General features: G+C 43.1%; 1 protein-coding gene across 1 annotated transcript; it reads left to right on the forward strand.

Annotated features, from left to right (window-relative positions):
• The first annotated feature begins 785 nt into the window (after positions 1–785).
• LOC112249090 (cadherin-5) lies at positions 786–14658 on the forward strand. Its single transcript, XM_024418736.2, has 12 exons — positions 786–1123; positions 4378–4599; positions 4729–5008; positions 5104–5220; positions 5388–5555; positions 5742–5920; positions 6344–6594; positions 6690–6823; positions 6971–7080; positions 7182–7284; positions 10781–11026; positions 11869–14658. Exons 2-12 carry the CDS (start codon positions 4378–4380, stop codon positions 12357–12359), a joined length of 2301 nt encoding a protein of 766 aa, XP_024274504.1. The 5' UTR covers positions 786–1123; the 3' UTR covers positions 12360–14658.
• The last annotated feature ends 7799 nt before the right edge of the window (positions 14659–22457 follow it).

Raw genomic sequence — 22457 nt, forward strand, 5'->3', positions numbered from 1 at the left:
TTGTAATACAGACCCCTATAATTATAATAATGGCTGCTTTCTTTTGAGAGTCCATTACCAGAAGGAAATACCTACAAGTAGCCATCAAAGAATGATTTGAAATGTAAAGTGAGGTCAAAGCAGGTGAATAACGACAGAAGAATAGAACAGTAAGAGACATGGAGAGAGACAGGAGGTCGATTTGCTGCTCCCACTGCAGGGACGGCTACTTCATTCTAGAGCTACTTGTCTGTCTGCTGTCTGATCCACGAAAACGTTGAGAAGAGTTACGGTTGCCAAGCAGGAAAACAAACAAACAAAAGTCAAATTGTCTCTCTCTCTCGCTCCCCTAAGGTATCATCCTTGGTCTTCTGTCAAATAGGCTTGCCGTCTCTTTAAGACTAATCTCACTAAACTGACTGCCTCCCTTCAGCTCTACAGGGTACAGCTCCAGTCCAATTCCCCAAATTACAGATGATGCTCAAGGGACAAGCGAGAGAGTACTGGAGAAAGCCCACTCATCTCACTTACCGACTTAGACAAGATCTCAGAGGCAGATACGCCGCCGTAGCCCTGAAAAATGCAATACCACTATGTGGGAAATCTCATGGGATTAACGTCTATAACCTGTTTATCATAAACTTTGTCCCATAGGTATGAATAATGAATCTCTTTGCTTTCTCTCCTTCTTTTTGTGTTTTCATCAAGAAGGCGAGAGCAGAAATGTAATGTTTCTCACACCGCTCTGCCCCTCCACGCACCACATTCTGCCTGCCTCTTAATATGTGGCTGGTGCTCTCACCGCCTCCTCCAGTCACTTCAGCAGCGACGTGCGGCGCTGTGATACACGCATCGCATGCCTCCCTCTCCCCCCTCAGCCCAGGCTCTGCTCTTCAGGCTGCAATTAGGAGAGGAGAGGGACTATAACAGGAAACGTGACCAGGGGAACTGGGCTGATCTCTGTTGCCACTGTGCTGGCCTGGAAGTTCTTAGTGCTCCCCTCTGAGAAGAGAATCTGACAGGTCCACAGCCAACAGCTAACATTACTAATGCTCTTTCACCCAGGATCTACCTGTGACTTATACCTGCCTCATACGCATTGGACGAGCTAAAAAGCAGGAGTTCAGAAAATAATTAATCTCTGGTAAGTCATTCCAGTCATTTATACTGTATGAATTGTTTTGTTTCTATTGTAATTTTTGTTAGACATAACATTGTATAATTTGTGTGGACACGTATAAAATGTATGATTTAAATACCACATTGATACAGTATGTTGTATCTTGTTGTGTCTCAAACGCATATAATCTATCACCACAATGGACAACAGCGACTGATTTGATAACGTTAGCCCCGAGTGCAAGGCTGAACCCTCGAGACAATTTGATACCAGATTGACTATGTTGATGTGTGCTACACTAATACTCTGTAGCCATGAGGGAGAAATAAATCAAAAGAAATCCTGAAACCATCTGTGCATCTTGAGTTACACAGTAGTGTACAACGTATTGAGTCTTGTATTCTATGACGTAAGTGTAAGGTAACTCAACCTCAAATATCGTTTTCCTTTCAAAAGTAGGCAAACATAGCATTGTATTAATTTACCTATACCAGATTTATGACCGTGTTAATAACATTGAATTGTTTCGATAGATCAAGATGCAGGTGCTCCAGAACTAATTGTCGAGACTTGAAATGATGACAATGAAGCCGAACATACAGCCGAACACTAGGACAGCAGTTCAACTAGTCAAATAACATCTAATGACACTGAACTAATCCTTATAGCAAATATAATGTCAAATAACTGTGGTGAAAGAGCTCGGAGAAGAGGTGTGATAGATAGACACTGTCTGTCAGACTCAGAGAATAAGTGCTGCCAGAGAGAGCCAGTGAGTCCAGTGTGATATTGGGTGGGTGAAGCAGGGCTGAGGAGACGGCTCATCAGTGACAGACGGAGTTTCCTAGAGGAGTGAGTAGGCAGACAGATTATTGGAAGCTGCTATGTGATTAAAGCTGTTTTAATCTACAGTGGGCAAACACACATACCCACACACACATATTGTACGTCACTTAATTCTACAGTATCATCACAGTATTGAGGCTTGCTTGATAGTTGATCTTGGATAGACAGAACTCAACATAATGTGTATGCGGAGTGCTTGCCTTGATAGTACCAAATATTGCTTATTTTTCGACTAATGTTACAGTACAGTATATGATTAGAGATTGCAGGTGCATCAAGTCAGGTTGTATGACTATATCCATAAACTGATCAATTGATGTGGATACTCCATATAGCTTTGTGTGCTACTTGGGGTTGGAACACAGCACCAATTGTCTCAGGCATACCAGCCTGTGAACTGTGAGTCATAGCCTACTAAGATGAATTCAAGCTGAATAATGTACAGCGTATTTCAAAATACAGTACGTATTCCTCTTTTTTCTACATGATTAGCTGCATTATTGAAAACTTCAGAAAAATGTCTACATGGTCATCAAATCTGACATTTGTATAGACAGCATTTAAAATGGCACAGACAGAGAAATTGACTTTCAGTTATCATTGAATGGCATTCAAATGAAAGGTCAATAGACTCGCTTTGAGGAGAACAAGAAACTGATAGTCTGGATATAAGCTTGCCTGTCATTTAAGAGTTAAAATGGGATTGATCCATTTGAACTAGGTATAGCTGAGGCCCTGAATGAAATACTTTACCATTGTCCGATAGCATCCTACCTAAACCAACTCATTTAACACATTGTTTAAAATCCCATTGTTGTCTCCTTAACTCTCGCTACTGCTCAAGAAAATTGTCAGAGAAAGAGAGAGCCAGAGCGACTGAGAGAGAGGGGGAGAAAGAGAGAGGGGGAAGAAGACGGGGGCAGAAATTGAATTGCAGGAAGGGTGTGAGGCCACAGTAGCATTAGCTTAATGATGACCCTTCATTAGAAATGGGAATGTTATTTCCCAAAGGCATTGTGTTTACACTTCCTCTCCTTGATAAAAGGCCAGACATCATGACCTCACTGGGAGGACTCACTGTAAGTACCCAGTAACAGAACAAGGAGATATTTTTAAAAATGCAATTTTGGACATAATGGGCCATCCATGATTACTAAGACAGCTGCAAACAGTGACGATTGAGGATGTCTATCTCTAAAGTGCCTGGAGTTGAAAAAAGTTATCTCTCCTTTAGGGGATAAACTTCAGGGCGTGGCAGGAAGGACATTGAATGACGCACAGTTAACACATACAATTAGGAGTAACAAGACAACCATATATAGGAAAGTTTGTTTGACTCTTTACATTACAGCACAGAGTCAATGTTTTCAAATATTTTATTTTATTTATTTATATATATTTTTACCCCTTTTTCGTGGTATCCAATTGGTAGATACAGTCTTGTCTCATTGCTGCAACTCCCGTACGGACTCGGGACAGGCGAAGGTCGAGAGCCGTGCGTCCTCCGAAACACAATCCAACCAAGCCGCACTGCTTCTTGACACAATGCCCGCTTAACTCGGAAGCCAGCCGCACCAATGTCACCTGGCACGTTGTCTGCGTACACTGCGCTCGGCCAGCCACAGGAGTCGCTAGTGCGCGATGGGACAAGGACATCCCTGCCGGCCAAACCCTCCCCTAACCCAGATGACGCTAGGGCAATTTCTCACCGCCCCATGGGTCTCCTGGTCACGGCCAGCTGCGACAGAGCTTGGACTCGAACCCAGAATCTCTAGTGGCACAGCTAACACTGAGATGCAGTGCCTTAGACCACTGCGCCACTTGGGTGGCCCAACAAATTATTTTACCTGTTCTGATATATAGCTGAACACAAGATTCAATAAGATATGGAACAACAAAACGTGATAAGATATTTACCTATCAAGGTCATTACCTCAAAGGCCAAGATAAGCCTATTGTCAGTGTGGAGAATATAAGAGACTTTCTTATCTGTGCTATATGGGGTTGTAATGAAAGTAATTTGATTGTAGTAGTTTTTGGACTTTAGAATATGATATTAAGCTATTTGGGAACATTTATGAACCATAATCCCCCTCATCTTAATATCCACTGCTTAAGGGCTGGCAACAATAAGAGTGGAATAATCCAGATAAAGGATATTATCTGGGATGGACTGCTTTAATGCTTAGCTATCCTCTTGGCCACAAAGAAAGTGTCCATTAAAGAAAGTGTCCATTCAACTTTTCTAGCGGAAAACTCCCAAAAGTGCCAACCCTGCCCACTGGGCATGCCAGTCAAGCTTAATTAAACGCACCTGAAGTAATAGCTAAGCAATTGAAAGAAGACAAATATTTTTTTAGCTAGTAGTGTTGCCTGAGGTGTGAGTGGTCTCAATGGCCCAAATTAAATTCTCTGCTTCTCCCAACCTTCAGATGATGAGACAGTCTGCATGGAGGCAGATGACGGCACCAGAGCTGTGGATGGGTCTCTTTGCCTTGGCCCTGACCCTCAGTCTAACCATGGCTGAACATATGGATCAGAGGCCAGCACTCCAAACCAGCCCAGTTCTCCACAGGCACAAGAGAGAGTGGTTGTGGAACAACCTTTACGTGGAGGAGGAAAGGCCAACCTACTTCCAATACTATCTTGGAAAGGTATGTCATTGTTTTACCTTGGAGGCTCAGGTAGAAATCCAGAGAGTTGAATGAAGATATACAGTAATGATATATCTGATAGATCAGAATGTCTTATCTTAACATTGTCATCTGTTTTTCTATTTGTAGTTAAAGTCAACAAAGTCTGGTGACAGGACACACTATGTCATTGAGGGAGAAGGTGCCAACACAATCTTCAAAGTGGATGAAAAAGGAGACATCTTTGTCACTGAACGATTGGATCGAGAGGTGAAAAGCAAATACCATCTAAGTGCAAAGCTGGTTGATACCAGCAACAAATTGGTGGAGAAAGTGGAAGACTTTGTGATCCTGGTTACTGACATCAATGACAATGATCCAGTGTTTACTAAATCATTCAACGCTTCTATCAAAGAGAGATCCAAAAGAGGTACAGGAGGTCAAATCCTAAACACAGGGATGGTTATGCTGTATATTAAAGAATGCTTTTGCTAAATCACTTCTCTTTATTTCTTCCCTGTGTAGGAACTAAAGTGATAGAAGTCACAGCCACTGATGCAGATGATCCAACGACTGCAAATGGAGAACTTGATTACAAATTATTAGAGGGGGGAGATTTCTTCAATATAGACAGCACAACAGGTAGGAGATGTTCATTCATTTGAACTCATACGTCATAAAGTCCATTGTATCTTCATCTCTTTTCAATATTCTTTCCTAATAACCCCATATTCATTTACTGTTGTATTCATGCCTCTGAAGATACATGAGTCATGAATCAAAGACTAAATGAATGTTCTTCATTTCAGGGATTATCACCACCAAATATGAGAACCTGGACCGTGAGACCCAGAGTAGCTATGTGGTTGTGGTTCAAGCCCAGGATCTGAGAGGAATTAAACAAGGGGGCACCGCCACCACCTCTGTCAGCATCGCAGTCAGCGACATCAATGATAACATAGCCACATTTACCAAAAGTAAGGGCAAAAAAGAACATCCCTGACAGCTATACAGTTAAAGCACATTGTCAGTTATTGGTCTTATAGGAGATAAACCTAAATATGAATGATTGTTACTGAATTCCTTGTAGCAAATTTGGGATTATTCCATAATGTTGTCCCTCAGAAGCTTCTCTTACTAACACGTAGTGTCTTTTTCCCTAGGTTCCTATGTATTTAGAGTGAAAGAGGACATGAAGCGGGGACAGAGAATAGACACCATGGTCCTGGAGGACAGAGATGAGATCCAGAATAAAGACCCCATCTTCACCATAGCACCTTCATCTGACATTTTTGAAATGGAGCGCAGTCAGATCAAAGACGGCAACCTCATGCTGAAAAAGGTATTTCACTCATCCTAAACTGTTACTTTTTTTTATCACAAAAAAAATGATCCACATTTTTGTCTCTATAGTGCAACCAGGTTTAATGCTTTCCTAATCTGTCCTAAACTCTACTGTAGATATGAGCATTACCGAATGACACATAACACTAAACTATACAGTTGCAGAGACTAAAGAAATAAGACCATGCACTCTTTGAAGCACATGTGAAAATGAATGTCCTTGAAAGACTCCTTGAAGACCATTATTAAGTAATGAAAATTAAACTACTTAAAGTATTCTGCGGAAAAAAAGTATCAGTACAGCCTGTACATTATAGATAACGATGTAGGGAATATGTATGAGAGTGACACATTTGCTGAAGATTATACATATAGTACATGTACTGAGTCTTTTCCTTAAAGTTCCTTAACTACTTTTCAGGGACTGGATTATGAAACCAAGAGCAGCTACACATTCTTTGTGCATGTGAGGGAGAACCACTTGCAGTCCCCTGCGGATAATAAGGACAATCCTTTGATCAAGGCCCAGGTGACCATCCAGGTGCTAGATGTTGATGAGCAGCCAGAATTCAGCAAGAGCATCTACAACTTTAATGTCATAGAGGAAATGATGGTCAATAATATTGGAGTTGTTTCAGCCAGAGATCCTGATCAAGCCAACAAGGCCATACGGTACTCCAACACATTCACATGCTACTGATGCTAGAATTAACAGCACTTCTTTTCTGAGAGGTGATTTCGACAATGTTTCAATGTGCCCTCTACAGGTATTCCATTGAGGACAAGGACAGTCCCATTGGTATCAACCCCATAACTGGACAACTTTTCACAGTGAGGAAGCTGGATCGGGAGTTAGTAGCCAATCACATGTTCCAGGTTAAAGCTAAGGAGGAACCAAATGGTATGACATCATCTTTAATCTTATTAACAGCAAATACACATTTATTGCGTGAAATGTAATTCATGTCCAAAACATTTTTTATCTTAATAACTGGTATGGTTTAGGTATTTACCAATAATAAAATAACGTTTCCCGTCTCCTCTTCAGGACTGGAATCTTTTGTGAACGTCAACATACTGGTCATTGATATCAATGACAACAAACCAGAGCTGTCCATTGAAGAGATATTCGTTTGTGAAAATGATATGGCTGGAACGGTAGGATTTTTTCCAGAGTTAGACGTCATCTAAGCCATCAATCATTAAACTTTTATGAAACTTGCATTAAGTATTTATTTAAATGTATTCCCCTCACACAGGTGATTGGGACCATAAGTGCCACAGACAAAGATGATCATTTGCCTGCATTCAGCTTCACGTTGGTGAAGCCGAACGGCAACTTTTCAGTCATCGATAACAACGGTGAGAGAACTGATCATTTCTATGCATGAACATGTGACAAGTGGCAACTTTATTATGTCACCTTAAGCTGTGCAGGCAGACACATTCTACTAATGTTAAGCTGTTGGTTGGTGTGAGGGGCGGTGAGGTGGGTATAACAGGGACAATTTGGAGGTGAATGGCTGGTTCAGATATGTGCTCAGGATAGCACTGTGCTCCCCAGTGGTCGAGGAATCAGCCTGGGCAGCGCTCCGTTCTAAAACTATCTGACGTCTGAACGTTCTCCATCTAGTCGGGTGGAAACGAGAACAGCAACAAACCGCTGAGAGCCCCTGAAATATTCATGATGTACAAGCTCTTTAAAACCAGCAGCCCTTCATTACATATTTGGAGAGCAACAGTGAAGGCCTCAGAGGCACTCTGGCTGGGGAACATTTTCAGTGCAGCGCTGGGGTGGCTTGGTCCAGTCTGTGCTGCCTCGTTGGCTGCACTGCATAATGAACTGATGTGACATTTCACCATGTAATGATCAGCCAGGAACACAGAACACTGGGAGTAGGCTGCACATTAGCCCAGTGCAACTAGAGAGAAGGTCATAGCAGCGGAAGACCAGAAGAACAGTGAGAATTTGTTCTTACATTAGTGATGACGTGCATGTCAAGGCCATATCTCTAGCTTTGATGTACTGTATACACTACAGTACATCCTTCATAGGTTATATACTGTAACTCTACTAAAATGAGGCCAACCAAATTGAACATATAAAATGAGCATGCTCAGTTTCTATCAACATATACTGGCACCTAAAGCTCATGGAGATAATCATGTCTAATCCATATGGGACTAACAGTGTGGAAAAGCCTAATGTTTCACTTACACATAAACCCTCAGATTCAACTGCTTATTAGACCTATATCTATCCTGCCCTGCCTTTCTAAAGTCCCTCACTACATATTCATCGCCAGACCCACTGGCTCCAGGTCATCTATAAGTCCTTGCTAGGTAAAGCTCCGCCTTATTTCAGCTCACTGGTCACGATAACAACACCCACCCACCTGTAGCACGCGCTCCAGCAGGTATATCTCACTGGTCATCCCCAAAGCCAACACTTCCTTTGGCTGCCTTTCCTTCCAGTTCTCTGCTGCCAATGACTGGAAAGAATTGCAAAAATCATTGAAGTTGGAGACTTATATATCTCCCTCACTAACTTTAAACATCAGCTATCTGAGCAGCTAACCGATTGCTGCAGCTGTACACAGCCCATCGGTAAATAGCCCATCTGTCACGATCATTTAGAGATGGATTGGACCAAGGTGCAGCATGGTAGGCATACATCTAGCCTCGGTGGTGGCTCCCCAAAGGTGCAGACCCGGCCGCAAAACCTGACTCCATGGGGGAGGGTCCGGGTGGGTATCTAACCTCGGTGGCGGCTCTGGTTCGGGAGTCCGGACCGTAGATCGTCGCAGGGGACTCCGGATCGTAGATCGTCACCTGAGGCTCCGGACCGTAGATCGTCGCCGGAGGCTCCGGACCGCAGACCGTCGCCGGAGGCTCCGGACCACAGACCGTCGCCGGAGGCTCCGGACTGCAGACTGTCGCCGGAGACTTTGGACTGCAGACCGTCGCTGGAGACTCTGGACCTTGGATAGTCTCTGGAGGCTTTGGGCCATGAATCGACACTGGAGACTCCGGGCCATGTGTCGTCACTGGAGGTTTCGGGCCATGGATCGTCACTGGAGGCTCCGGGCCATAGATCTTCACTGGAGGCTCCGGGCCATGGATCATCACTGGAGGCTTCGTGCCATGGATCATCACTGTAGGCTCCGGGTCATAGATCATCACTGGAGGCTTCGTGCCATGGATCATCACTGGAGGCTCCGGGCCATGGATCATCACTGGAGGCTTTGTGCATGGAGCAGGCACAGGACGTACCAAGCTGGAGACACGCACTGGAGGCCGGGTGCATGGAGCTGGCACAGGATATACTGGACGGTGGAGGCGCACTGGAGGTCTGGAACGTAGAGCTGGCACAACCCGTCCTGGCTGGATGCTCACTTTAGCCCGGCAAGTGCGGGGCACTGGCACAGGACACACTGGGCTGTGAAGGCGCACTGGCGACACAGTGCGTAGAGCCGGCACAGGATATCCTGAACCGAGGAGGCGTACTGGAGACCAGGAGCGCTGAGCCGGCACAACCCGTCCTGGCTGTATGCTCACGTTCGCATGGCAAGTGCGGGGAGCTGGCACCGAGCACACCGGGCTATGAATGCGCACTGGAGACACCGTGCGTATCACTGCATAACATGGTGCCTGAACGGTCACACGCTCCTTAAAGTGAGTGCGGGGAGTTGGCTCTGGTCTGAAACCTGGCACCGCCAACAACCCTATGTGCCCCCAAAACATTTTTTGGGGCCTGCCTCTCGTGCTTCCTTCGTGGTCGCGAACCCCGGTGTCGTCATTGTTCCTCCCTCGCTGCCTCCGTCTGCTCCCATGGAGGGCGATCACTTCCGGCCTGGATCTCCTCCCACATCCAGGATCCCTTACCATCCAAGATATCCTCCCATGTCCAGGATGTCTGCTCCTCCTGGCCATGCTGCTTGGTCCGTTTGTGGTGTGATCTTCTGTCACGATCGTTTAGAGATGGATTGGACCAAGGTGCAGCGTCGTAGGCGTACATTTGACTTTTATTAAAATGACACCGAAAAAAAACAACTAAATAAAAAAAGCAAGAAAAGGTATGTTTCCATCCTTTTATTTGGAAGAGAATCTCAAAGAACAAAAACAAAGCAAAAAGCAAAAAAATGAAAAGTAAAGCTACATGCAGTGCAGAAAGCAACTACACACAAACAAGATCCCACAAACTAAAGGTGGAAAAAGGCTGCCTAAGTATGATCCCCAATCAGAGACAACGATAGCTGCCTCTGATTGGGAACCATACCCGCCAACAAAGAAATAGAAAAACTAGAATGCCCACCCAAATCACACCCCGACCTAACCAAATGGAGAAATAAAAAGGCTCTCTAAGGTCAGGGCGTGACACCATCCAATCTACCTACCTCATCCCCATATTGTTTTTATTTACTTTTTTTGCTCTTTTGCACACCAGTATTTGTAATTGTAATTACTTCGCTACTATCGCCTATTTATTGCCTTACCTCCTCACGCCATTTGCACATACTGTATATAGACTTTTGTTTCTATTGTGTCATTGACTGTATGTTTGTTTATTCCATGGGTAACTCCGTGTTGTTGTTTGTGTCGCACTGCTTTGCTTTATCTTGGCCAGGTCGCAGTTGTAAATGAGTACTTGTGCTCAACTGGCCTACCTGGTTGAATAAAGGTGAAATAAAAATACATTTAAAAAAATTAGGTAGATGCAAAAGTTTGCACCTAAGTAAATTGTAGCTAAGATCATTCCACCATTGGAACTAATGCTATGAAGACCCATGTTATGTATAAAAATCTAACCATGGCAAACCTCTAATAATTAACATTGTTTTATGTCCGCCTCTCCTAGACAACACATCTAACATAGTGCTGAAACATGGAGGCTTCAGCCTGGAGGACTCCAGGGATTATGTAATAGAAATTGGGATCAGCGATGGAGGCAGGCCTCCCATGAGCAGCATCACCTCTCTGCCTATCAAAGTGTGCAGGTGTGACAACAAGAGGATCCACACCCAGTGCAAAGCAGCCCAACTCAAAATGGGTGTCAGTGTCCACGCCCTTATTGTTATACTGGTGTGCATCCTGACTATTCTGGGTGAGTCAATCTCTCCTCTACAATATACAGCCATCTCTATTTTAACTGGCATTCTACCACACCGCTGTCCCTGATTAAGACATGTTGTAAAATAGAGCAATCGTCTAAGAAATAAAAAAAAGAGATCATTAAACAAGGTACTTCAGCTCAAGGTGTTCTTGGGTAAAATCAAGATGTATTTACGACACAAGGACAAGGATAGGTTTTATTAACGATAAAAGTGAACAATACACATGATGGGGGATATGCAACTAATTTCAATCTATTGTTTGTTTATTTTTTGGGGCAAAGTTGAAGAGTTTTACCTCAGTATCTGATTGGATAAATAATATTCAAGAATGCAGGACAAGAGAAGTAAATAGTGGAAGGAACGGGAAGCATTGAGCTAAATATTCTCTTTGATAATTTCTCTGCTGTCTTGGGAGAAAGCCATTTGTCATATTAGATGAGCCATGTGCCAGAGATGTTTTATCAAAAGCTCATATTTGAAGCAGAGAGCAATCACACTGCTGCAGTAGGCTTCTACAAAAGCAGATAATGTGGGAAAAACATGAGAAGAATGGGAAGGCTAATGAGAAGATGATCAGTTATTCGGCTGTCTTGTTTCCAAAGACACAGAATGAAGTGATGATTAACTATTAAACATTGATGTCATTATCATACGAATCCCAAAGAAATATACTGGAGACCCATTCGACAAAATATTTTCTCACACCCGATTTAATTTGCCTCATGAAATATATATATATATATTTTCCCCCCCGCTTCTATCTTTTTCAGTACTTATTAAAACCCCAAACTGTGTGACATGGATATTAAACATGTTTTCTTCCTCGTTCCAGTCATAGTGATCCTGATCGCTATGAGAAAACGTCACCAGAAGGATGCCCTGGTCACTCTGGGTAAGAGTGAGATCCACGAGCAGCTAGTGACGTACGACGAGGAGGGTGGTGGGGAGATGGACACCAACGGCTACGACGTGTCCATCCTGACCTCAGCTCGGAATGACGGCAGCATGAGCATGAGGCAGGGCCCCAGCCTTTACGCCATGGTGAAGAAACCGCCAACCGCGTGCAAGGGAGACATGGCCGTGATGATCGAGGTGAAGAAAGACGAGGCTGACCATGACAGGGATGAGATCCCCTACGATACCCTGCACATCTATGGCTATGAGGGGCCAGAGTCCCTGGCTGGTAGCCTCAGTTCCCTGGATAGTTCCTCCACTGGCTCTAACCTTGACTATGACTTCTTAAACGACTGGGGCCCTCGCTTCAGAACCCTGGCTGAGCTCTACGGGGTGGATGGGTCTGAGGGAAGTGACTCCCCGTATTGAGCACACTGAGCCTAAAGACCAGCAGGCAGGATGTCTCTCAGCTCTCTCTGCTCTTCCTTTGACTAAAAGCACATCGGGATTAACTTCTTCCACTAATCCGTCCAATCAGAGCACACTATGATAGGGTCCACTCAAGCGTGTGCCAATTTTAAGTAATTCTCTCTTCTTCTCGTTCTTTTTCCTCTTCTTCTACCTCTTGTTCCTCCTACTCTTACTTCTCCTTTTTCCACTCTTTTCCCTTGTTATTATTATTATTCTATTATAATTTTAAAGAAATAGTGCTTTTATTTCCTTTTCTTTCATTTTATTTGTTTCTGTCACGTGAATATGACGACAAAGGGAAATAGATTTGGTGTAAAGAAAACCGTTAACATTCCACAACTGTGCTTCATTTATTTGTTTTACATTTATTTGAGGTTTCAGGGGAGATTAAGAAAATGTGTTTGATTTTTTGTCCGATTACTCTCACAGAAATCTGTATTCCTTCATTTTGATTGATTGTGTTTTTTTTATGGTTGACTAAACCAACTGTAGCTATGTAGAGAGGGTGGGTCATTCAGTGAGTCACAGTGGCAGTTGTCTTTCAGACAGAATTACCCTTCTCACCAAGAGCTACTATTGTCCAGGGAGCCCGGTAGGAAACAATGATAACAGAAGCTCTGAAATAATTAAAGTCTTTCCCCGTGTATTTGACAGGACTCATCAACACATCAATTGTTGTGGATAAAGCCCAAGTCTCTGAGGTCCACTGTAACAAAAGTATTACAACCAACTCAGGAAATGTGAAGTAGCTCAATAGTCCTTTGGATGACCACAAAGTTATCTGAATAACTTTAACCTTTCATCCTAGAGCTACTGCTTCAACATCCCGCTTCAACGTACTGCTTCAATATTCTTCTTCAACATACTGCTTCAACATATTGCTTCAACATACTGCTTCAACGTACTGCTTCAATATTCTTCTTCAACATATTGCTTCAACATACTGCTTCAACATACTGCTTTAACATACTGCTTTAACATACTCCTTCAATATTCTACTTCAACATAGTGCTTCTGCTCCATTTGCTGAAACAGCTTAAAATAATGAGGGCAATCTACACAAGATCAAGTTTATCATTATCGCTATTGTCCTTCTTGACGGAAGACATAGCAAAAAGAGAGCAAAGGTTTACCCCTGTTTTCATTATATTCCATTTGATTTAGAATGTGGACTGTTTGTTGTATACTGAAGCTTTGCCTACATGGGACCACTTCTCATAAACCATGGATACAATATGTGGAAGCCATCTTACCACTTCCCTGTCTGGATCATATACATGGAGAGCTGGACCCCCATCCTTTTTAAACACCAGAGTCCGCCCCTACACATTACCCAAACAAAACACTGGAATCTGCTTCCTGCACAGATGTGTGTGAGGAAGCCCTCTTCCTGTCCCGTTATCTTTTAAAGTAAAGCAACACATTGCGTCCCGTTTTCCTGTTTTCCTGCCTGGGAAAAACCTCTGGAGAGGGCAAAATAGATATAGAACAATGTAAGAGCCATGATGGCTTTAACAACAAGCAACATTTAATTTCTGTGTTGACCATCTACCAAAGATCAGTATGGTGAAACCTCGGCATACAATAGATGCCACTGGTAAACTGTGCTGTAATGTTGTGTCTCTAGTACTCCATTTCTATATAACATACCTGATCTACTTCGTTCCATGCTATTAATGATCATTGTCTGTGCACAACTCTATTCTATTTCACAAGCTCTTACTGTTAGTGGTGCTCTTCTGTAAACCTTACGGCAATAAGTAACTTGGCAATACGGGATCCATGTTATCGAGATTGTGAGTACTGGAAATATAGTTGTCTACACTGTATATAGAAATGTGCCTGAATATTGATACTGGCCTCACTCCCTTTTGTGTTTTTTCAAAATTATTTTACTTGACACTGGTCTTTGTCTGGTGAGTGTAAGTGTAAAATATGTCGTTTTTTTTTTACACTTGTAGTTTAATTGATGTGTAATTGTGCATTGATTGATGCTATATGTATGTGTGAGTCTACCTGTGTAAATACACGTCAGTGGGTGTCAGTATTGGGCACCAAAAGGAGAAGAGAAAACATTCAAATGCATTCCTTTTGTATGCAGCTAGGTCATTCTGTAGGAGAGCAATATGTGCCTTGGTTTATGATCATTCTCTCGATGGTGAACACAATCTTTTCTATGGTTTGTATCGTGTAAAACAACAACTTTTTATTTAGTACCAATTTTATATGTGTAAAATAAACGTAGCACTCAAAAGTCCAAAAAGTGAGCTTTATTGTTTAAAAAAAATGCAAGAAGGAATAGAATAATATTATACTAAATGGAATTGAACTGACTAGTTTAGCATAGCATAGCTTTGATACTTGGTACAAACCATGGTCCGTTCTACGTTTTGGTTTCTGTGTTTTTCTGTAAGATAAAGAACAGTATCATACTGCCTTTATAGCCATCTAAGTTGGCCTCTTGTAATTGTAAAGTCATTATTGTATGGGAGGGTTATCTTTAGGTGAGGTTCAGTCTTCAGATCCAACAGCAGCTACAGTCCCTGAGGTCTAGAAAGTATATGGGAGGACTGGGTGTGTGTGTGAGATTGCAAAGATAACAGAGAGACTAGGGAAAATAACTCAGTGATGTCATGCCTCAAACCCCCGGGACAAAAAAAAAACAGCCAGCAGGGAACTTCCTGAAGCTTCACATGTCCTCACATTTTTTTAAAGGCCCAGGAAAGTGTTGGGCCTCTCAGGACCTCTGATATATGGTGAGTGCCACTGTGCATTTGGGCCTTATGAGTCATTGTTACAAGACTGAGAAAGCTATGTGCTTAAAATACTTTGATTCGTTACAGTTGGGATCTGTATCATGGACCGGAAGACGATAACGAAGGTCGTATTTGGAGTCTTCAAGAAATATTGCATCACACTTTCCAACGTTCAGCAACCAAGTGTCCCTTTACTATTTGCACTGTCAACTGAGGATTGTGAACCTTGAGCAAAAATCTCTTCATTTATAGCACAGGAAGTCCAAAGGGGCAAATTAGAGGGAAAATGTGTCATTTTGAATGTTTGAAGAGGCCACAATTTGGCAAAAAAAACTATTTTTTTATTTATCCGTTATTTTACCAGGTAAGTTGACTGAGAACATGTTCTCATTTGCAGCAACGACCTGGGGAATAGTTACAGGGGAGAGGAGGGGGATTAATGAGCCAATTGTAAACTGGGGATTATTAGGTGACCATGATGGTTCGAGGGCCAGATTGGGAATTTAGCCAGGACACCGGGGTTAACACCCCTACTCTTACGATAAGTGCCATGGGATCTTTAATGACCTCAGAGAGTCAGGACACCCGTTTAATGTCCCATCCGAAAGACGGCACCCTACACAGTTAGTTACACTCAGCTATGGGTCAGTTTCGGCTCCCGAGTGGCGCAGCAGTCCAAGGCACTGCATCTCAGTGCAAAAGGAGTCACTACAGTCCCTGGTTCAAATCCAGGCTGTATCACATCCAGCCGTGATTGGGAGTGCCATAGGGCGGCGCACTATTGGCCCAGTGTCATCTGGGTTTGGCCGGGATAGGCCATCATTGAAAATAAGGATTTGTTCTTAACTGACTCGCTTAGTTAAAAAAAGGTAAAATAAAAAATATATATGTTTCAACAGTGCTGAACTGAATAACTGGCAGACAGATGTAGTTTGCCCAAGTGAACACTAGGGGACAGTAAAATGTTGCAGTGCAGGAGGTAACATTTTAGATCAACGGCAATGCTTTCACAGAGAATAGATTTACTCTCTCCATTGTCAGTGGAGGAAAATGTTTCTTTTTAGCCTGACATCATTTCAGTGTTTGCCGTCCAACATAAAAACATACGCAACTCAAATTCTAAACAAACTAATTCCGAGACATGCTGGAACTATGTCGTGCCTAAATCATAGAACAATGATGAGCCACTGCCTTCAAACAGTCAATAATAACAAAAGCCAGGAGAATGTGATAAAATCTCTCAGGGGATATACCTTTTCCTGTCCAGTCCATACAACTACGGAATGCAATAATACAGAGTTAGTTACGGTACGTCTCCTATTCCTGACCACCCTGCCCATTCATACCCACAGACTATCTAACCACTCCACCTGTTTCCTACGCCTCAGACAACCTTTCTGTGTTTGCTGCCTAGCAGACACAAAGATAAATACAACAGCTGGGAATGAATGGCCGGTTACTGAGGGAAGCAGCCAGGGCACCAATACACATACACGCAAGCGCGCACACACACAATGACACCGAGATAAAAACACAATTCAATGCTAAATGTAATTGTCTATCCCTATATTCATGGTTTTAATAGTTATGTTGTTTTGGGGGTATTTTGTGCTACGGAGGAATGAGTATAAAGGAACCCAGGTCTTCTCATTGTCACTACAACTACATAGATAAACATGGCTGAGGAAATATCCAATATGGCAGTCCCATTTGTACATGTCTGCATTGTTTTAAATAGACAGCTGGATGGCTTAAATTATCCCTCTTCTAATTACCCCTGCAAGACAAATTCCTCACTTAGGAGCGCATGCAACATAAACACACTGACACTGCTGTGGTTCCTGTCGGATTAATGAGACAGGGGTATCAATTATTAACTATCAGGCCACGACAACATCAGCACCTCTAAATTTGTTGTCACGTCAGCAACACCCCGGGGCCAACGCCCATCCGCCCGACCCTCGCCCCAGCCCTTTGGATTGACAGATCAAACAGACACAGTGTGAACTGAGATGACACCAGCATCTGATCTGGAGATGTGGAGACAATCACCTGAGGGAAGAAGCCCTAGTACTGCCATACATGGTTGTTTCAGCCTCAGTGGACTAAAGGAGTTCTAATGGCTGAGATGAGGAACTAGGAGGAGTAATGGAGAAGTCCCATTACCCAATAAACACCACCAGGGGGCAATGGACTAGCTAGACCCCAAGACCATAGCCCATTCATACATACTGTAATGTATACACCACGGTCTATGCATCACAGCATACATCACTATGAATCATTCATCTTGTCCTTTATTTATCCAGCTAGTTGCAACTAGTTCCACAATACTCATGTGCTCCAGTGGTGCCCCAATTTAATAATATCAATAATAATACATTTGTAGAGCGCATTGACCCATGGTCAATTTGCACATTTCAATACCTACCGGGATTGAGGTTGGTAGAGATACTCTGACAAAGATACAATGGTTCTCCCTCTGTTTTTAGGCAACTCGAATTTGTGGGTTCATTCAAATGTGAGCATAAATGCATGATAAACATATACATGACATGAGATGAAATATTAATACCATGCAAATCAAATCAAATCAAATTTATTTATATAGCCCTTCGTACATCAGCTGATATCTCAAAGTGCTGTACAGAAACCCAGCCTAAAACCCCAAACAGCAAGCAATGCAGGTGTAGAAGCACGGTGGCTAGGAAAAACTCCCTAGAAAGGCCAAAACCTAGGAAGAAACCTAGAGAGGAACCAGGCTATGTGGGGTGGCCAGTCCTCTTCTGGCTGTGCCGGGTGGAGATTATAACAGAACATGGCCAAGATGTTCAAATGTTCATAAATGACCAGCATGGTCGAATAATAATAAGGCAGAACAGTTGAAACTGGAGCAGCAGCACAGTCAGGTGGAAGTTGAAACTGGAGCAGCAGCATGGCCAGGTGGACTGGGGACAGCAAGGAGTCATCATGTCAGGTAGTCCTGGGGCATGGTCCTAGGGCTCAGGTCAGTTGAAACTGGAACAGCAGCATGGCCAGGTGGACTGGGGACAGCAAGGAGTCATCATGTCAGGTAGTCCTGGGGCATGGTCCTAGGGCTCAGGTCCTCCGAGAGAGAAAGAAAGAGAGAAGGAGAGAATTAGAGAACGCACACTTAGATTCACACAGGACACCGAATAGGACAGGAGAAGTACTCCAGATATAACAAACTGATCCCAGCCCCCCGACACATAAACTACTGCAGCATAAATACTGGAAGCTGAGGCACCATGCTTGCTGAAGAAATTACCTCAATAAGATAGATAATCAATGCAGATCTTCAGTCCATTTGCAGCATGTTATATTTCCTGCTGGGTGTAACATAATGAAGCTGGATTGGAGGGGATCTGAAATGACTGCGCATACATACAGTGCATTCGGAAAGTATTCAGACCCCTTGACTTTTTCCATTTTTTGTTACATTACAGCCTTTTTCTAAAATTGATTAAATTGTTTGTTTCTGTCATCAATCTACACAAAATACCCCTTAATGATGAAGCAAAATGTATAAAATAAAATAAACTGAAATATAACATTTACATAAGTATTCAGACCCTTTACTCAACACCTTGTTGAAGCACCTTTGACAGCAATTATAGCCTCAAGTCTTCTTGGGTATGACGCTACAAGCTCTGTCAGGTTGGATGGGGAGTGTCACTGCACAGCTATTTTCAGGTCTCTCCAGAGATGTTTGGTCGGGTTCAAGTCCGGCTGGGCCACTCAAGGACATTCAAAGACTTGTCCCGAAGCCACTATTCATTGTCTTGGCTGTGTGCTTAGGGTTGTTGTCCTGTTGGAAAGTGAACCTTCGCCCCAGTCTGAGGTCCTGAGCACTCTGGAGCAGGTTTAAATCAAGAATCTCTCTGTACTTAACTCTGTTCATCTTTCCCTCAATCCTAACTAGTCGCTGAATAACATCCCCACAGCATGTTGCTGTCACCACCATACCTCACCGTAGGGATGGTGCCAGGTTTCCTCCAGATGTGGCGCTTTGCATTCAGGCCAAAGAGTTTCATCTTGGATTCATCAGACCAGAGAATCTTGTTTCTCATGGTCTGAGATTCCTTTAGGTGCATTTTGGCAAACTTCAAGCAGGCTGTCATGTGCCTTTTACTGAGGAATGGCTTCCGTCTGGCCACTCTACCATAAAGGCCTGATCGGTGGAATGCTGTAGAGATGGTTGTCCTTCTGGATGTTTCTCCCATCTCCACAGAGGAAGTCTGGAGCTCTGTCTGAGTAACCATCAGGCCCTTCTCCCCGAATTGCTCAGTTTGGCCGCGCGGCCAGCTCTAGGAAGAGTCTTGGTGGTTCCAAACTTCTTTAATTTAAGAATGATGGAGGCCACTGTGTACTTGGGACCTTCAATGCTGCAGAATTGTTGGGAGTATCCTTCCCCAGATCTGTGCTTCAACTCAATCCTGTCTCAGAGCTCTACGGACAATTCCTTCGACCTCATGGTTTGGTTTTTGCTCTGACATGCACTGTCAACTGTGGGGCTTCATATAGACAGGTGTGTGCCTTTACAAATAATGTCCAATCAATTGAATTTACCACAGGTGGACTCCAATCAAGTTGTAGAAACATCTCAAGGATGATCAATGGACAAAAGATGCACCTGAGCTCAATTTCAAGTCTCATAACAAAGGGTCTGAATACTTATGTAAATACATTTGTAAAAACCTGTTTTCACTTTGTCATTATGGGGTATTGCATTATTTTAGAATAAGGCTGTAGCGTAACAAATGTGGAAAAAATCAAGGGGTCTGAATACTTTCCGAATGCACTGTACATGCTGAAGCCATCCCATGTGCATGCATATGTCATCTGTCTCGATTTATTTAAGGGCTAGCCCTTCCTTACATAACGTTACATGCTTGCAAATGGCTCCTGATTAGAATTGATTTGATTTCATCTCTCCAAGGAGGAGGAGGTGGACTGAAGCAAAATGACAAGTGAAGGTCATGCAAGCGAAGGAATTTTGTTCCCTTGTTACATCCTCTTTGTTTCAGATTTGATCTCCCTCCTTATCCCACATCCTCTCATGCGAAACATATTATGCTCATCTTTCATCCACAACACAACAATGTTACTTAGACAACGCTATTCATTTTTATTTTTTTACCTTTATTTAACTAGGCAAGTCAGTTAAGAACAAATTCTTATTTCAATGACAGCCTAGGAACAGTGGGTTAACTGCCTTGTTCAGGGGCAGAACGACAGATTTTTACCTTGTCAGCTCTGGGATTCAATCTTGCAACCTTCCGGTTATTAGTCCAACGCTTTAATCACTAGGCTACCTGCCGTCTTTCAAATGACGATAGAGCTTTTCCATATTGGATGGCAGTCCTACATGGGAAGGAGTGTAACATAAACTTTCCCCCCTCTCGCCAACCGGAATGTATCTTCCACCTCAATGCCTTCCCAGAGTGCAATCAGATGGCCTCCTGTTTTCTAGTCTTTCACCCTCTCCTTACTCACACAGACTCTCAAATAGTGTACACATACAGTGCTAAGACACACATACTCTGTCATCCAAATGTACCAAATCTCCCATATTACTACTAAGAAATAAATCCTCTGCCTCAAAAATCGTATTTATTCTCCCTCCCACACACACAGTAAAATCCCTCCTGTACTTTGTATAATTTTCCACATACAAAGTTAACAATGTGATGTGGTGACTGAACAGAGATTACAGATCAGATGGCCTGTGTGTGCCCTGAGCAGTCTGTGTCCTACCTGTCTCTCTCACGTGTCACTCCATATGGTGTCTGTCCACATCAGCAGCAGTCCAGCTCCAGGGAGGGCAGGGCATGTCATCGCTAGCCATACTCCTCTGACCATATGGCCCCAGCTCTGAGTCTCTGGGGAGGAAAGAGAGAGTGTGTCTGAGTCCAAAAGCTAAATCAAAATCTTTCCGTGTTATGTAAACTGCCGTTGTGGAAAGGTGGGATTAATAAATATGAAGACTGTATGCTATAGGTTATTCCGCTGTCCTGGCTAAGGGAATAACAATGTCCTGATATGACTCTGTCAGAGAACAGGCATCTGAGTTTATGGTGCTGAAATCTGACTAATCCTTCACTTTGTCTGATTTAAAGGGACCTGGTGAATTGCTGTTAAAGCAATAGCTTTTGTTTACGTATATATCCCTGCCTGACACCTCAGTAAGTAATGTCTGCCTGCTCACATCTACAGTGTACAGCAACACACCATCTGTTTTGTTTTATCTCCCCATCGGTGTGAACGTTCATTGTTGACGTGAGGCAACGAGTCATACACTCGTCTTTTTCTGCCGACAAAGAATAAAGGACAGAAAATAGACTTTAAAACCACAGACGGGCCATTTGACATCAACAACTAACTACACAATTATCACATTTCTATGTCACCACAGAGACATAAGCCTATGGGATGCATCTGAAAATACAGTAGGCCTATTCCTTTTTTTTTTTTAAATGTTTAAATACCCTCACTCCTTCTTCCACTTACAGTATACCTCTGTTCTCCTTACTTTTCAAATCTACAACGACATAATCCATGATGACATTTTGTAAATGCCAAGTAAACATAGTGCACCTTTTTTTGCCTTTACAATAGCATGCTTTGGTGAAGGTATCCTTTCAGTGCTAAGTAGGGAGACTTTTCCGGACGCCAGCAGTAGTTTTACAGGCTGAAATATTTATAGCTGTGTGTGCTTGCTGATGCTGCTGTGAAGATGAAAAAGGACTAGCAATGACTGAGCGGCATGCCCATCAAGCCCCCAGTCACCGCCTTACAATTCCCTTATCACAGTCCGCTGTATAGGCTACTGCCTGTCTGTCACAGCCAAAACACTGAACAAGGTGAAGAGTAGTCACCAACTAAATGCGAGATCATTACCTTGACCTCCACCATTGATCCTATCCCTCTGCTCAGAATGTGTCAGCGTTAATTAAAGCTTGTCCAGGCTGTGACACTGTGACATCCAACACAAAAACGTCAGACCATTACCTGAACACCACAGGGGATGGTGGCACCTTAATTGGGGAGGACGGTCTCATGGCAATGGCTGGAGTGGAATCAGTTGAACGGTATTAAACACATTAAACACATGGTTTGGTTTCTATGTGTTTTTTTGGCCATTCCATCAACACCATTCCAGACATTACTATGAGCTATCCTCCCGTCAGCAGCCTCCACTGCTGAACACATCTCAGGAGGTGAGGGAAAGAGGCATAGGTTATCTATCACTTTAAAGGAAAACCCAAAAACAATATTT

The sequence above is a fragment of the Oncorhynchus tshawytscha genome, linkage group LG04, assembly GCF_018296145.1.
Source record: "Oncorhynchus tshawytscha isolate Ot180627B linkage group LG04, Otsh_v2.0, whole genome shotgun sequence".
In the NCBI taxonomy this organism is placed as follows: domain Eukaryota; kingdom Metazoa; phylum Chordata; class Actinopteri; order Salmoniformes; family Salmonidae; genus Oncorhynchus; species Oncorhynchus tshawytscha.

Bases quoted from the DNA above. Each gene is read 5' to 3' on its own strand.
- LOC112249090 (XM_024418736.2), top strand. From the start codon at position 4,378: ATGATGAGACAGTCTGCATGGAGGCAGATGACGGCACCAGAGCTGTGG. The intron at 5,556-5,741 runs GTAAGGGCAAAA...CTTTTTCCCTAG, and splicing joins CATAGCCACATTTACCAAAA to GTTCCTATGTATTTAGAGTG. The intron at 6,595-6,689 runs GTACTCCAACAC...TGCCCTCTACAG, and splicing joins CAAGCCAACAAGGCCATACG to GTATTCCATTGAGGACAAGG.